Source organism: Bos grunniens, chromosome 13 (genome assembly GCF_055505025.1).
Source record: "Bos grunniens cultivar Pamir isolate PY7600 chromosome 13, Bosgru_T2T1.0, whole genome shotgun sequence".
Lineage (NCBI taxonomy): Eukaryota > Metazoa > Chordata > Mammalia > Artiodactyla > Bovidae > Bos > Bos grunniens.
In genome coordinates this window covers 16,813,803-16,829,898 of record NC_141177.1, presented here as the reverse complement: position 1 = coordinate 16,829,898, position 16,096 = coordinate 16,813,803, and the positions used below count along the sequence as shown (strand labels likewise).

Genomic DNA, 16,096 nt, shown 5'->3' with positions numbered 1-16,096 from the left:
CCAACCCAGTAAAAAGAGGTCAGAAGTCTAGGCTGGCTTCACAGTGTTCCTTCAATCTCTTGGAAGTCTAAGGGGGAAAAAAAAAAACAGAAACTTTTTCAAACCTACTGAGTGTTCCTTGGGCCATATTTGAAGCGACTTTTGTGAAGTTTGAAACTGGTTTTTAGGTTACTGCTAAGCAAAAGTCAGGGCTTTTTTTAAGTTGCTGAAGGAGTTTTTCTTGCACTCTGTTCTCACTCAAAAGCAACTAAAGAGATTTTACTCAGACCTTTTTAAAAAAAGATTAGCTCTGGGGCAGAATCCGAACATGAAAGGTTTCAGTTTGAAAAAAAGAAGTTTCAGTAAAGTTCTGAGTGAATATCAAGTATGTAACTTCAAGCTCCTCTTCTTTGCAAGAAGGGTCTTGAATTTTTATGGATTTATTTGTTTTTAACAGCTTGAATTCAGGGGAGTCCAAGGAGGGCTGGGAACACATGATGTCCTTCGGGAATGGATGTGTGTTCAGTATCCATGCTAAGCATTTGCTTTGTTCTGCCCCAGCTGTTTGATCCATTCCTGATCCATTCCAAGGCAAAGCTCAGATCCAGAGTGAGAACTGGTAGAGGGGCTCTCCCTTTGTGTAGAGCGACAGTGAGATGAATAGGAGCTCTGCTGTTCTCTTGCCCTGGTATTCTCTTCCCTTCTCACTCACGCCTGTGAAACACCTCTCTTTCAGGTTGACAGGCTGATGGAATTGCATTTTAAATATCTGGATGCAGTGCAGGTGGCCGACAAGAAGATTGAAGGGGAAAAGCACGTATGTATCCCTGCCTGTCTCTTGCCAGCTCTTCTTGACTTGCACTCCATTTGGGTCCCTGTGCACCCCGTGTCTTCTCACTGGACAGGCCAGGACAAAGATGCCACCTGCCCTCATGTGCCAGTTAGCATGTCATCCTGAGCAGGGGGTGGTCTGCCAGTGGTTATAACTGCTCTTCTAACAGGATTGAAGTCCCTAAAGAGGGCGGATGTGTACGGTCGAGCCAGGGCTGACCTGGGAGTCTGGGTGGTAGCGCAAGTACCCCTGACAAGAGCTCCTCCTTGAAAACCTGACCAAGGCACAGTGCTGTGACTTGGTACCACCCTGGCAGAGTGTGTCTTGGCACACGCACTTGCTGGCTTCAGTAGTCACAGGGAGGCACTGGAAGGAAACTGGGAGGTCATTGAATCCACTTCCTGCATTTGCAGATGGAACCTGGAGACCTAGAGAAGGGAACTCAGAGCTGTGCCGCCTGGCCCGCACACCGGGTCACAGTGACTGAGCCGCACTGTCTGATGCGATGGTTGCTGGGAGAGGTGAAACCTGCAGGCTGTCTTTCCTGAGGGGCCGGACTTAGCAGGGATGATACCCTACCTCCTGTATTTTCACCTCCTTCTGTTTTGTTCTCTGCCGTCTCTGGCCTCGGTAGCTTTCTCATCTGTCTCTTTAATCAGGACAGGTTCTCATATCTGTTGGTTAATGTCCGATTTGTATTCTCTTCCCTACAAGACATTCCTCAGTCTTTGGTCAGGCTACAAAATGATCCTTTTCTTGCTTTTTTCAGAGTCGTTTTCTTTGTGATCTTGGTTTGCTGTTTCACTCTCTTTTTTCACTCTTCTTGCCTTAAAGACACACTTGAGGCTTTGGAGCCTCACTGGTGGGAGCGTGCGCCTCCGCAGCCCCCACTTCTGTGTTGTTGGGGCAAGCCAGCCATGAGGCAGAGCTGTGTGCATTGGGAATCGCACAAGCATCTTCCCTCAAGCTGTGCCTCAGGCCAGGATGAGAGACTAGAGCTTGGGGAAGACAGTGACCTTGTTGTCTGTGTCCTTCTTAGCTACCCATTCCCTTTCACAAAATATACCTTCGTTTATAAATAGCAGGAGACAGTAACCGTGTGTATCATTCTTGTGGTTTCCTTGTGCTCTCTAAACCTCGTGCATCCTCAGATGTTTGTTGATTGATTGGATTGATTGACTGGGACTGTCGTCTTTTATATGATGAGACTACTACAAGACAAGCGGCAGAGACTAAATTCTGAGGCTGGGCTTCAGATACCAGCATATTCTACACACAGTCCTGTATTCACCCCCTCTGTTTTATTCTTTGCTTAAACTTTCCTCTTCCATCTTTTCTTCCCTTTACAGCAGCTTGTACATGGTCGATACTGAGTGATTGTTAAAATGCCAGAGTAATGTATTCTTTTTCTTAGACTGAACGGTAATTAGAAACAGATTGAACTTTCCCTAGACTTTTGTAGGGAGACAGCCCCAGGACAACTAGAACTCCAGCTCTGATGGCGTCCCCCAAGTTATCTGCTGAAGGAGATTTTCAGGGCTGGTAGCAGGAACACCTGGGAGTCCGAGGACTAGGATTTGAGTGCAGGCACCTACCTCAAATTCACCCCTTGCCTCATCTCGTCACCACGCCTCATGTAGCCCGGGTTCTTAGCTATAACATGGCTTCAGCAAAAGGGGTCTCTCAAGTCCCTTCCAACTTAATGTTTTCCCTCAGGTTCAGGTGAACATACTTTGGTAACTCTGCCATTTTTTGAAAATGGAATAAATGAAAAGCATAGTAAGAGGTTGATTAGCTGCTGTCTTCTGTATAGAAGAGCAGCAGTCTAGTGGAAAGTTAAGCGTGAGGCGTAGGGAGCCAGATAAGCCTGGATTTGAACTTGAGCTCTGCTGCTTCCTAGCTCTGAGACCTTGGACAAATGAGTTGACCTCCTCCAACCTTTTTTTTTTTTTTTGGCTGCACACAGGCTGGTTGTAGTGAACTGGGGTTAGTTTCCGTTGCAGAGTGAGGGCTTCTCATCGTAGTGGCTTCTCTCGTTGCAGAGCTAGGACTCAAGAGGCTTAGTTGCTCCGCGGCATGTGTGATCTTCCCGAACCAGGGTTCAAACCCATGTCCCCTATGTTGGCAGGCAGCTTCTTAACCACTGGACTTACAGGGAAGTCCCCTCTCTGAGCTTTGATGTTCTCATCTGTAAAATGGATGTAACACCTCCCTTTCGGTGCTGTTATGAAGACCAAGCATAAAGTATGTCAGTACCTTGCTCAGTACTTAGCTGCTGCTGTTACTAGATTTTCCTAGCTTCCTTTGAAATTCCTGTGTAACTGTTAAGTAAGCCAGGCCCCCCTGTTCCTAAGAGCATCCTCCTTCCCAAATAACCCAGAAGGAGCTGTCCTAGCAGACCAGAGCATTGGCACCATTCGGTGCTTTGTCTGAGGCTAAGCTGGAATAAGCTTTGGTTTTTGCTTGTTGTTGTTTTTTCTTTTTTTTTGAAGGGGTATTGTTTTGTTTTCTGAGAGAGACCAGAGTAAGCTGTTGAGCATTCTGGAGCAGCTTGCATGGAGCTGTTAGGAAACTTGGCCTGCTTCCCACAAGATTATCTATTATCAGCACTGAAGAGAGTATGAAATTGATTAGCACTGATGGAGAGAAACGACTGCAGCCATTCTCCCCAGCATTCCCAGTGCTTCCGTGTGCCACAGGTGTGGGGCCCTGCCATTCCCTGACAAACATCTGTCTCCTTGATGCCAAGGCCGTTCAGCTGGGCCCTGGCAAACATTCCAAGGCTGTCAGTGCCCAGCAGCCTTGGTGTTGCTCAGGGAGTCGGGGCGGGCTGGGGGGCGAGGGGTGCGTTTGTGAGCAGCGCGCTCCGCCAGCACTCAGGCTCCTCCTGCCAGGTGAAGCTGCCTCCCAGGCGTAAAGGGACTTGGAACCAACAGCCTCTCTCCTGTCTCTCCTTCATGCGGTCTCCTCCCGCAAGTCACAGACCGTTTGTTGCCTCACTCCACCCTACTCCCTTTAAACTTGAATGTTCTACACCTACTAGGAATTCAGCAAATATTTGTTGACCAGAATTGAATCCTTGTTTTTCTTGATAACGTTGACTATCAGATCTGTAAGGAATAAATATCTCATATATTGTGCCAGGCCTGCAACAAAAACACCTTAAATAAATTGACCAAGAGAAGGGGGATCAGGTATTGACAGTCTGAGTGTCTCGGAGCCACCGCTGTCCCTGCAGACTTCAGACTGCCAAGGGCACCGTGCAGACGTCCACGGGTTTACAGTTGACCAGGACGCACCGAAAAGAATCCCATCATGTGGCACGTGTTTCTCAGGCACCTGCTCTGTGCAGGCACTATCAGCTCGACACCGGCTTGGGGTAAGCGCAGGTTCAAGTGTCGAGAGAAAAAGGGGCCCAGGGAGCACTGCTACTGCTGCCGAGGGCTGGACGAATCCAGGGCGCGGGGGAGCCATCTGCACCTCGCGTCACCCTGAACAGTCCTGCGGATGAGGCAGAAGCCGAGCTGCACCTCACAGGGGGCGTACAGGGCATTTCCAGGAGCAGGAGCGAAGCAGCAGCAGTGGGAGGCCAAGTTAAGTTTGGGGGCCACTGTTAAGTTACATTCCAGGAACAGAAGGTGTGATGGGGGAGCATGGACTTTAGAGCCAGGCAGCTTCGGGTTCTCCGACTGCAGACACACAGCCTCATTTCTCCAGCTTTCTTTTCTTCCTTTCTGGTGTTCTGTTTTTTGAGGTGCACATCTCAACCTGTGGGTGTGTGAGGAATTACACATTTCAGAATTCAGTGACATAGATATCACACAGGTGAAAGCTGCTTTCACAGGTCCTGGCATGGAGAGTTGCGAGAGAACCTTTCCTTTTTTCTCTGTGAGGACTGTTTCTACCACCAGGCCTCCGCATACACGTATTTTCTTCCTTCCCTTGTGCTGCGTGGTTTTGTGGGATCTCAGACCCACCCCCACCCCCACTTCTCCTCCTTCCTCTCCTGCTGCTGTGCCTTAGCTTCCTGTCTCATAGTCTTTGCTTCTCCCTCTGTCCTGCCTCTTCTCAAGCCGGTGCCTCCTTCCGCCTTCAGGTCTCAGCCTAAATGTCAGACCCTCAGAGTGACCCCCCTGCCACGTGTGAAGCAGCGCCCCCCAGCTGCCAGTGCTTCTTCCTGACCTGTGATTACTTTATACATTTGCTGACTCTCTCTCTCTCTGTGACTCTCATCCCTCTTGTTCATCATGTTCTTAGGACCTACTCAGTGATTAACATGTGGTAAATGAAAGACAACTACTCGTGAGTTAAAATTAATATTTGTCTGTGGGTATCAGGAAGATAGAGAGTCCAGAGTTTCCTACATTATATCTAAACTCTCACTGTTAACCCTAATTTGTATTTTCTCTGAATAGCCCCATCATCAAAAAAAATATTTTCTACAACTGTGTACATTCTGTGGCATACCTGTACCTATATTAAAACACTCTTATTTAGAAGTGTCTGCAGGACAGACTGATAATTGTATTATATACAGACTTGGTTCCAGTCGCGTTACTGCAAGAATCTGTTAACTAGCAAAGACTTCCACGTCCTGGGCAGTTGTCCACTGCTTTCTCATGTTATATTCAGTGTCCGTGGGACTCCAGGGCCACAGAGTATCTGAACATACCCTGGGGCTTCCTGGTTAACAAGATTTGACCTGAACTTTTAAAGGGCATGTAATTCTTGAGACTCTTGGAGTGAGCAGCAGTTCTCTGTGGTCTGTAAATACCCAGGGTGCTTGTCTCAGCAGATTTCACCTGACTCCCCAAGCAACAAGAAGCCCAGAAAATACCAAGGTCCCTGTTGTTGGGCAGATGTCCTGACTTCTCTGGCTTCTTCTGGCTTCTGCTGGTTCAGTGTACAGGGATGCCAGGCTTCTGCATGTCAGAAATAAGAGATAATTATTTAGGTACTGGCAGGGATTTTAAAAGAGGAAGGAAAGAGCCTTGGAGAGAGGTTTTCCTTTTTTTAGTTCCTGGGAAAATTATTCTCAGCAGGTTTATTCAATAAAACCTTCTCGCCACATACTTTGCACCGTAATGACGTACAAATTGCATGCTAATTTTGCCACAGTTAAATCATCCCAGGCTTTATCCTGGAAAGAAAAAGACGGACTTCTTGTAATGAAACAGCATCCACAGGACTTGATGGCTGAGAGAGACTTTGACGATTTCCTTAGCATCTGACCCTCATGTATAGATTTGTACAGAGGAGGAAAAGTGCAGGAGCAAAGGGGTGGGGTCCGTGATCATAAAGCACGCCTACCGAGCTGTGTAGATAATGGAAGTGTGAGACTGCAGTCAGGTCTTCTGCTAACTGTGCTGGAAGCTTCTGGGCAAGCCAGAAAAAAAAGGGAATCCTGCTGAGAGCTCCTCTCAGCTGTTCCTTGAACAGTGGTTCCCAAACTTCTCAGTCTATGAATTTGGCAGACCACAGCTTACAGCACATGCAGTAGAAGCCGGAGCTGGTGGGGGAGGGGATGGAGCAGTGCTTTCCCCTCCCTCCTGCTTCCCTCTTTCCTAGAGGCAGATTTAGCCAAATGCCCACTCCCCGCTCTCTCCTCCCTCCCTGTTTGCCCCCTTCCCAATCACAATCATCCTTTCTACCGTTAGAGGAGAAGCTGGGGGACTTGGGTCCTGGCCCAACTCCTCTGCCTCTTCCCTTGCAGTATGGCCTTGAGCATTCTTTTAAAGAATTTTTTTTTTAATGTGGACCATTTTAAAAGTCTTTATTGAATTTGTTACAGTATTATTTCTGTTTTATGTGTTGGTTTTTTTTTGGCCACGAGGCCTGTGGGATCTTAGCTCCCTGACCAGGGATTGAACCCGTACCCCCTGCACTGGAAAGTGAAGTCTGAACCACAGGACCGCCAGGGAAGTCCCTGGCCCTGAGCACTCTGCTTTACTTTTCTCATCCTCTCTGTCCTCCTCTCTCAGGGGGCTCACAGTCTCTCCCACAGCACTTCACAGAAGCCCTGGTTTTCTCGAGGCTGGCTTGGGAGAGTGTGTGTGTGCTCAGTCGTGTCCAACTCTTTGCAACCACGTGGACTGTAGCCCACGAGGCTCCTCTGTCCATGGGATTTTCCAGGCAAGAATACTGGAGCAGGTTGCCACTTCCTATTCCAGGGGATCTTCCCAACCCAGGGATCAAACCTGCATCTATTTCATCTCCTGCATTGGCAGGCAGATATTTTACCACAGAGCCACAAGGCTGTCTTATATGTTGTCAGAATTCAGTGAATGAGTGGTCTAGCAGTCTGCTTGTTTGTTTTTAAATTTAGGTGGTTGATGTGACGCCACGTGTGATGGAGGCGTCATGCTACCATAGAAGGAACATGAACCCTGACATCATATAGCCCAGGTTTAAATCCCAGCTCTGCCACACACAAATTCCATTCTTTTGGAAAATGCCTTACCTGGTGTGTATATGTGTGTGTTTTAGTTTTCATGGTAGCTTTATTAGAGGGGCACATGCTCATGTGTTAAGGCTGGCCTAACACATAGTCTCTTTTCTCTTTGCAAACTCTGGCCTGATATCCTTGGATTCTTATCAGAGCTGCTATCAGTTAGCTGTAAATTCTCAGAAAAAAAAAAAGAAAAAAATCCCTTTCAGTAATTCTCCAGCCTGTTTCCCCTGCTGAAAATGACTTGCAGTCCCTCGTCTCCTTCTCTCAGTCTGCCCTGTTTCAGAAGCTCTTGGAAGAAGATTTTGTTTGGCTGTTGTTTGTGCCTCCTCCTTCTCCACTTTCCTGTTTCTCCCTTTACTCTGGAAGAAAAAGGGAAATTGGCCTGTTCTCAGTGGCAGGGCAGTTCCTGTCCATGACTACACGTGACTACATAGTAGCAGTGACCCCCGCTGCGGTTCTGAGCCATGTCCCACTTACTAAGGAAAGAGGGATTCCTATTGCTTCATAGCAGCTTCTTTTATGACTGTCTCCTTCCATCAGCGAGGGGCAGCTGGCCGCCTGTCAGGGGCAGATTAGAGCGTGGCATCCACGCGCTCATTTGGAGGCTTGCAACTTGCCTGCGGAGAGAGATAGAGGCACCTGGCAAGGTAGTGATTTGGTAGCACTCTGAAGACAGATTAACATTTAAAGTGAGGATGTGGCGGGGGGTGGGGGGAACACACACACAGCCCTGCAGCAATGGCACCTTGATGCCACACGCACCACCTCCTTGTGTGTGTCTTTGGAGATGAATCTGTTTATTTTAGCAGCCCCCAAACAGGCTTATGCTGCCCTGAATTGCAGTCTGTTCTACTTAATGCGCTATTCACTGAATAACCATCTAAGTTTTTATTCAGTCCTCCCTTATGGAATGAACAAAATAAAACCTTTCAGATTGTCTTTTTTTGTTTTTTTAACTCTCCTGAATTACACGTGGAATTTGCTAGTCTAGCTAGAGATCCCTCCTCGGTTTTTGGTTTTTTGTTTTTTTCAGTTTCTTCAATTTATAAGAAAAAGGCAAAAGAGCTAGATGACCTTACATTTAATGCTGGTCATTTGCAGTGGTTCCCAGATACAGCATGAAGAAAAACCCCATCTATTTGCTCATAGGCTAATCCTGGAAAAGGTCTATAAAACAAAGACATTTTGAACTAGGGAAGTGATCACAGGCTTGGAGCCAGACTCATGTGGGTTTTTATCCTGTCTCCAACACTTACTCAGCTCTGAGCTTTGTGACCGTGGGAGAATTCTCCCCTCTTTAAACCTCAATTTCTTATTTAAAGTGGAAATAGTTATGATTCTTATTACCTCTTGGGGTTTAAGGAAAAGTGAGAAATTCATGAAAGTGAGAATTCAAGAAATTCACTGTGCTAAGCACAGTGCCTGATAAACAGTGAGGACCCAGGAAATTTTGCCGTTATTATTCCATTTTTCCCGCCCAGCCTTCCCTCCCCCCATATTTATTTATTTGTTTGTGTCTTAGTTGCAGTATGTGGGATCTTTGTTGCATCATTCAGAGTCTTTCACTGTGGTGCACAGACTCTCTAGCTGTGATGTGGGCTTAGTTCCTCCATAGCATGTGGGATCTTAGTTCCCTGACTGGGGATTGAACTCATGTCCCCTGCATTGCAAGACGGATTCTTCACCACTGGACCACCAGAGAAGTCCCTAGCCCGTCCTTCGTCAGAGTGAAAGGACTAACAGGAAAAGGTCTTAGACTAGGAAATCATATCCCACTAAAGTCTCTAAGCAAAACTCAGTGACAGTCATTTGATGTCTATCTCAGTTTTTCCATCTGTGAAATCTGAAAATGGTATTTCCTGTGCACAGACAACCTACAGCAAGTGAGGTTAATGCAGGTCCTCTGCTCTGAAGAGTAAAAAAATGCCATACATGGATGTTGAGTTGTCATTGCTTCACAGAGAAGACGGTCACCTCCCGTCTTCTCAAACGTGAGAGTTGAATGCATTAGCTTGTGGAAGACATCCTTTAAATCTTAACTCTCATGCCCTATTTCAAATATAGTTCGACATGTATATAGATTTTCACTTAGAAATTGGGTAACGTACAATATCTTTACCATACTTAAGGAGGCTACTGGTTTGGGGGAATTTCTCTTTAATCTCTATTAATCATGTTCCCACTTAAGAGCATTCAATTTACACACTCATACTGTTTTAAAATAGCCCCTCTAATATACCAGCAAATCCAAGAGTTGTCTCTTTCTTACAGGGAAGTTACTTTGTTGACAGGATGAGCTCATTGTCAGTGCTCAGCACTTGCTGTTGAGGTGACGACTACTGGAGGCATGTTTCCCAGTGGCTCTCCTGACTGTCTCGGAGCACTGCCTGTCAACAGCTCTAGTCTATCAATTTACCCATATGTGGGCAAAAACCCATTGCTTCTGGCTGTTAAAGTGCTTCAGTCCTAGATTTGCCACAGGTTGTCAAAGCTAAAAGACACTTCAGGAAGATCAGGGAAAGAAATCAGGGAAGACAAAAGTCAGCCCTGTACACTCCCCAGCCTGAGACTGGAGTTTACAGTGCCTGTAGATTTCAGTGTTCTTCCCCAACTCAGCTCCAACTTGGCCTCACAATACTTTGCCACTATGGTTCTCTGTAGCCATTCTAGTGGATTAGAGTTGGCGCTCAGGAACCCTATTTCCCTTCGCAGATACAGTTCAGGCTTCTAGTTTCCAAGCAAAGAAGCCGCGGCCAAAAAATGTAAATGACTTGCCTATGGACCCTAGTAAGTTTGAGTTGAGATCTGATCCTGTTTGCTTAGTTCTTTCAGATGTCTAGCTCTTTTTCCTCACACTCAGAAATCCAAAGAACAGTATCAGGTCTTATCACAAGATCAAATTGTTATCTAGTATCTTAGAAACCAAGAAAAGGAGCCAGAAATTCATTAATCCATTTATAAGAAGTTGGCTCTGTTCACACACAGTAAGACAGGCGTGGATAATAAAGGTGACATACCATCCTACTTCTTTTTTAAAAAGACCAGAACTTAAGAAGATGTGCCTTAAACAACTGTTACTCAAACTTCTTTATTTTCCATCAGAATAATACATAATCACCTTGCTTTTTTTTAATTTCCCTTTAATCATGAGGTACACACTTGTGCTCACCTTCCCTGAATCCACTCAGCAGCAAATATTCCATGCCACAGAGTTGTAACAGGCTAGATTAGGTGCTGTCGTGACAGCAGTCACCATCTCTCCGTGCTGGTTTCTCTGATGCTTCTAAAACTGTCAGGGCAGAAACTCCCATCTTCGAAGCCAATCTCTGTTTCATCTTTGTGTGTGTTCAGTGCAGTTATGGTGATGCCTCTCCTGGAAATGAACTGCAATCCTGTCTCAGATCTGCATTTGAAAATTTCACTTTCAAATCATGCGGCCTCATGTCTAAAAGTAGAATGTCGAAGTGAACGTTGTCGGAGTCTTGAAGTTCTGGGGAAGGAGGAAAAAATAGGGTTTGGCAGTGCTCTCTTGGGTCCATCCTTTCCACATGACAGCATTTGGAGAAACTGGAAAGTACAGTACGTCTGGTTAAAAGAGGATCAGATTATCGGGAAGAGTGTGAAAAGGAAAAACTACCAGGGCACTTCTGACGTAATTGGAGAAATTTAATTTTGCTAAGCTCTGTTCCTAAGCCATTCTACCACTCTAATTTAGTATCTTCCTTTGTTCTCCAAACAGCTCTAAAATCTGTCATGCCTCTGCAGACGTGGTAGCATGAAGAGAGAGCACAGACTTGGATTTGAGTCCCCCGTCCTCCTTCCCACTAACCTTAGGGAGGTTGTTCGGCCTGAGTCAGTTTCCTCATTGGAAATAGGGGCGATGATCCCTATTGTTGTCGTTGTTCAGCCACTAAGTCGTTTTTGACTCTTTGCGTCCTGATGGACTGTAGCATGCCAGGCTCCTCTATCTCCCAGAGTTTGCTCAGAGTCATGTCCATTGAGTTAGTGATGCTATCTAAGCATCTCATTCACAGTATTTGTGGGAAGTAATGGAGTCGGTGTAGGTAAAGCACTTGGCACTATACTAAGCCCTCAGCAAACACAAGCTTCTCCCGCAAGGCAGGTAGATGGTGGTGGCAATGGTTACTATTCAGACTGCCTCACACAATGCCTGGTATTTAGTAATCAATCAAAAACTATGATGTGCCAGGAGCTAAGATCTAATAAGCAAAGAAACACTCCCTTCTATCTCTGTTAGTAACAGTGGTATCCCACTGTTGTGGGATACTTCCACCCTCGCCAAGCTGACCCATGCTATTGTTGCTCCCTCTGCTTAGAGTGTGCTTTCCAGCTTGTCATGCTTCTTCAGAATCCAGCTCAAATGTTATATTTTCCTGGAACTCTCCTGATAACCCAAACAAAACAAATGTAGCCTCTCCTTCTGGCACTCAGTACAATTTGCAAGGTCCTTCATAATGGCCATTACTACATTTAAAAAAGAAGTTTGTTCATACCTGTTAACCTCATTAGCCTTTAATCTCCTTGATTCTGTAGACTGTCCTATTTATCTTTGCTGCCCCCAGCACATCATATAATAGCTGGTTCATAGTTAGTGTTCAGAAACACTGAGCTAGTGTTCTTTACCAGTGGATGGATGAATATGTTTCTCCCCAAGTTCCCAGGTTTGCACTGAGGGATTGGTCTCTCTTCTCTCTCCCCCTCCATCCCTCTTCTCTTCTCCATCTGATCTGCTTCTCATATAGGCTGACACTGTGCAACCTACGAGCTGTACACTTTGCCTACCTCTCAACACTTGAAGCCACCGTGTCCGTCAGACAGGTGTTCACACATCCTCATTCACTTTCCCGCACAGCATAGTCTGCAGCTCATCCTGTCTCACTTCTCTGGCTGACAGATTCACAAATGCTTTTCAAGAGTCTGCTTTGCAGAAAGTAATATGCAAGGTGCTTTGTAGGGTACAAGTTTTTAAATATCTCAGGAAAAATTTTATAAGGAATATCACATTTTAGACTTTAAATATATTATGATAGAGATTGGGATGTGGGAAGAGTACCAACATTACAAGCAACCGTGAGGGGGCCAGAAAAGGGAGGGCAGGCCTGTTTATGCTGTGTGTGTTGCGGCGGGGACGGCCAACGAGCAGAAAGTATGAACAGCATAATGCATTTTGCATAAGGCTTCAGGCCACAAAAATGCCTTCAGTTGTTTTTTTTTAAATATATATTTCTCTGGCTGCACCGGGTCGTAGTTGCAGCACACGGAATCTCCGATCTTAGTTGCAGCGCATGGCATCTTTAGTTGCGGCATGCAAATTCTTAGTTGCCATGTGTGGGATCTAGTTCCCTGACCAGGGATCAAATCTGGGCCCCCTGTCTTGGGAGCACAGAGTCGTAGCCCCTGGACCGCCAGGGGAGTCCCTGCCTTCATTCTTAAGTCATCTGTCCTACTGCGTCTGCCGGTCAGAAGCCTTGAAGCCTTATCCAAAAGTCACTTCTTCCCAGTGTCTTATAACCAACCCTGATTAGCACCCACCACTTGTAATTACTTTAAACTTGTAGACGCACTGTATCCCTTTACTTTTTGATCATTTGATGTGTTGCTGTGATCTTCCCAGTCAGACTGGCAGCTCCTTGGTGACTAAGACCAGCACATCCCCTTAGCTTCATTCTTACTCCTTTTTCTGCCTTAACTCAGTGCTTGGAATGGTGTTCTTGCCACAGGGCAGTTAAGCAGGGTCCGGATCTGAGCACACCGCTTCATGTTAATCATTTCCACCTCAGAGATGAATCAGACAGGATTCCTGTCCCTGGGGAGTCCATATTCGAGGAAATGATAATTATTTAATTATGAACAACTTACTTAACCTCTGTGTGCCTTGGATTCTAATTTGTACAATGGGATTAATATCCCTTCCCTGCTCGCTTTAAATTTGGTAATAAGGACCATATATATAATAACACTTTAAACTCCACCACATTATAGAAATGTGAAGTATTAGCCGCAAATGCTTTTTGCATGAGTGGAAGTCAAAGAGTAATTTTCCTTCCTGTGCCCCCAGCTGTTGAACACTTAGGAGTTGTGGAGCAGGAAGCTATGATTATGAACAAATGAGAAGCTGAAGAGGCCCTTCTATTTTTAAACTCCTTGGACATCAGTCCGGTGCTCCGTGACTACCTCATGACTATTAACACTATCACCAGATCACCAAGGAACTTGCTACTACACAACACTCTGAATTAGTGGCAGTGCTTTACCAGGCAGCGCCGGGCCTGGCAAACCTAGAGCCTTCTTTTGCCTCACAGACAGAGGCCTTTAGGAACAAGATGAAAAGTAGCTACAGGCAGGCCCCCTGGGCAAATAAAGAAGCGCGTTATCTGCGTCTAAATAGTCTCTGAAGGATGCTGGTTGGAGATTGATGACCACGGTGGTAAGTCCTTCGAATTTGGGAGAGTGGAAAGCAGGGTCCCCAGGGCTTCCATCAGTGACAGGTGCCTGAATTGTCAGAGGGAACCATGGCCGTAAAACCACTGACAGAATTAAGAAATGGATTGTTGTCATCAGAAGCATGTATTCAAGCACCTGTCTTCTTAGACCAATCTGCTAGTCGTGCAGAACGAGTCCCTCACCCAGTTCCGACTCTTGACAGCCTGAAGCAGTTATGTCTCTTTCCTCTCATTCACCGCGTGGATGTTTACTGAGCCGGGGATGTAAAGACAGAATTCAGTCCCCACTTGCACAGAGCTCACAGCCCACCCTCATGAAACAGAAGGAGTTATAGAAACAGGGAGCTGATGGTAACTGAAATCAGTGTGGATATGGTGGGCCAGAAGACAGCGTGCCGTGGAGTGGCCTGCAAGGGTGCTGTCCGGAATTTTGGAAAGGAATTTTGTTATCCTTAAATGATCAGGGAAGGCTCTGTAGGAGAGGTTGCTTTATAGTGTTGGCATGAGAGATATCCCAGAACCCTTAGGAAGCAAGGCATAAATGCCCTGAGACGGGAAGAAGAGCTATCTTGGCAGAGGTGGTAATCCTCTGGATGGGGGGCTTTGGGGTGGAGTGGAATAAAAATACGCCGCAGTGACTGTAGTGGTGGTTGCATAACTGACTACACGCAGAACTGTTGCTTTAAATGGTTGAATACTACGGTACATCAATTGTATCTGGATAAGCTAGGTTTGTTTTTTAAACAATCAACTATATAAGAATATATATGGGGAGAGCAAGTCTGATACGTCTGGGTTACAAAACTTTAGGAAAGAGACTCCCTAAAGAGGAAAGAGATTAGCTCTTTGACCTTGAGGAAGTATTGAACTCGTGGAATGAAACGGAAAGGTTGGTGTTTTGTATCTAACGAAATATAAGCCAAAAGGGACACGTAGAATGGGTACCTGCACCGTCAGAAGGGCACCAAAACAGATATAGAGAAAGTGGACCTCTCCTCCCTAGGTTAATTTAATTTGGAAGAAAAAGAGAGTTAAGTATATCTTGTAGAGAGGTTACTGATGGAAGCGGGAACCAAAGAGTAAAGAATGAGTAGAAGCAGATATATAGATTTATGTCCCCATCAGCTTATTTTTTCAGGTTGAGTGTGTGGATGAGATCATTTTGGCCTTGAGTCATTGTATAGACAAAATAATGGACTTTAGTCTTGACTCCGTGAGCCTCTAGTCCGTTAACAATGAGAACGTAAGATGCTTTAGAATAAGGAGATGAGCAGGAGGCAAATGAAGGCAGAGTGGTTTTCTTTTGTTGTTGTAGTTGTCGTTACTATTCTTTTGTGAATCGTGAGAGGACTAGAAACCTATTCTTTCCTCCTCCACTCACCGTCTGACTTTTGTTCCCCAATGTTCATTCCTTTCTAGGACATGGTCCGGCGTGGAGAGATCATAGACAATGACATCGAGGATGAGTTCTACCTCCGGCGCTTGGATGCTGGGCTCTTTGTCCTCCAGCACATCTGCTACATCATGGCAGAGATCTGCAATGCCAACGTGCCCCAGGTAGGAGGGGCTGCCCTGGGTGGGCCCATCCATCCCTGCCTCCTTGCCTGCCACCGGCTTAGGGGAGAGTCTCTCAAAGAAGGAAGTGGATCACACACTCCTTGAATTCCTTCACTCTCCGTGGGGCCTCTTTCTCAGGGATGGGGGTGAACTGAATACTTCCAATGTGATGTATTCTGATGTCTACCAGGACAAACGATGCTCTTTCTTTCTCTGTCCACTCTTTCTTTTCCTTATTAGATTCGCCAGAGGGTTCACCAGATCCTGAATATGCGTGGAAGCTCCATCAAAATCGTCAGGCACATCATCAAGGGTGAGTTGGATGTTGCTTGTGTCTAGGGCTCCAGGGAATTAATTAGATGATGCTTTCTTTCCATCTGTGTCTATATGCCTGGAATTTGGTGCGTAGCATTCTCTGCACTGCAGGCTTAAGTGTGTTGTCCAGTTCGGTCTGTGTCCAGATCATCCTGTCAGAATACCAAAGACTAACCTAGTTAATCTCTGCCTCTGATTCTCCACTTCCAGAATTTTAAAAACACAAACAAGAAGCACTGGGGATTGGAAATTAAGACACACACACACACAAACACACAAAAATCCAGGTCCAAACTGCATGTAGTGAAAGGAAATTGCTTTCTTAGGGAAAAAAAAAAAAACTAATAAGAACTACCTGGAATTAAGGCAGAAAGAAGTGAGTTTGAGGCAGGAGAAAAAGCATGCGTGCTTTCCAGTGCTAGCTCTGCCTTCCCCCAGCTGTGTGAGCGAGATCTAGAAGAAATTTGGAAAAGTTCATGAGATGCTACATGACAGCAT

At 45.9% G+C, this 16,096-nt stretch overlaps 1 protein-coding gene across 1 annotated transcript in view; it reads left to right on the top strand.

The window, feature by feature from the left end:
* Positions 1-16,096, top strand: part of CTNNBL1 (catenin beta like 1) — a 166,661-nt gene that overhangs the window by 140,463 nt on the left and 10,102 nt on the right. The window contains exons 13-15 of the mRNA XM_086330882.1: positions 716-796; positions 15,146-15,283; positions 15,524-15,596. Of these exons, the coding sequence (XP_086187008.1) occupies positions 716-796; positions 15,146-15,283; positions 15,524-15,596 (292 nt within the window). The remainder of the gene's footprint in view (positions 1-715; positions 797-15,145; positions 15,284-15,523; positions 15,597-16,096) is intronic.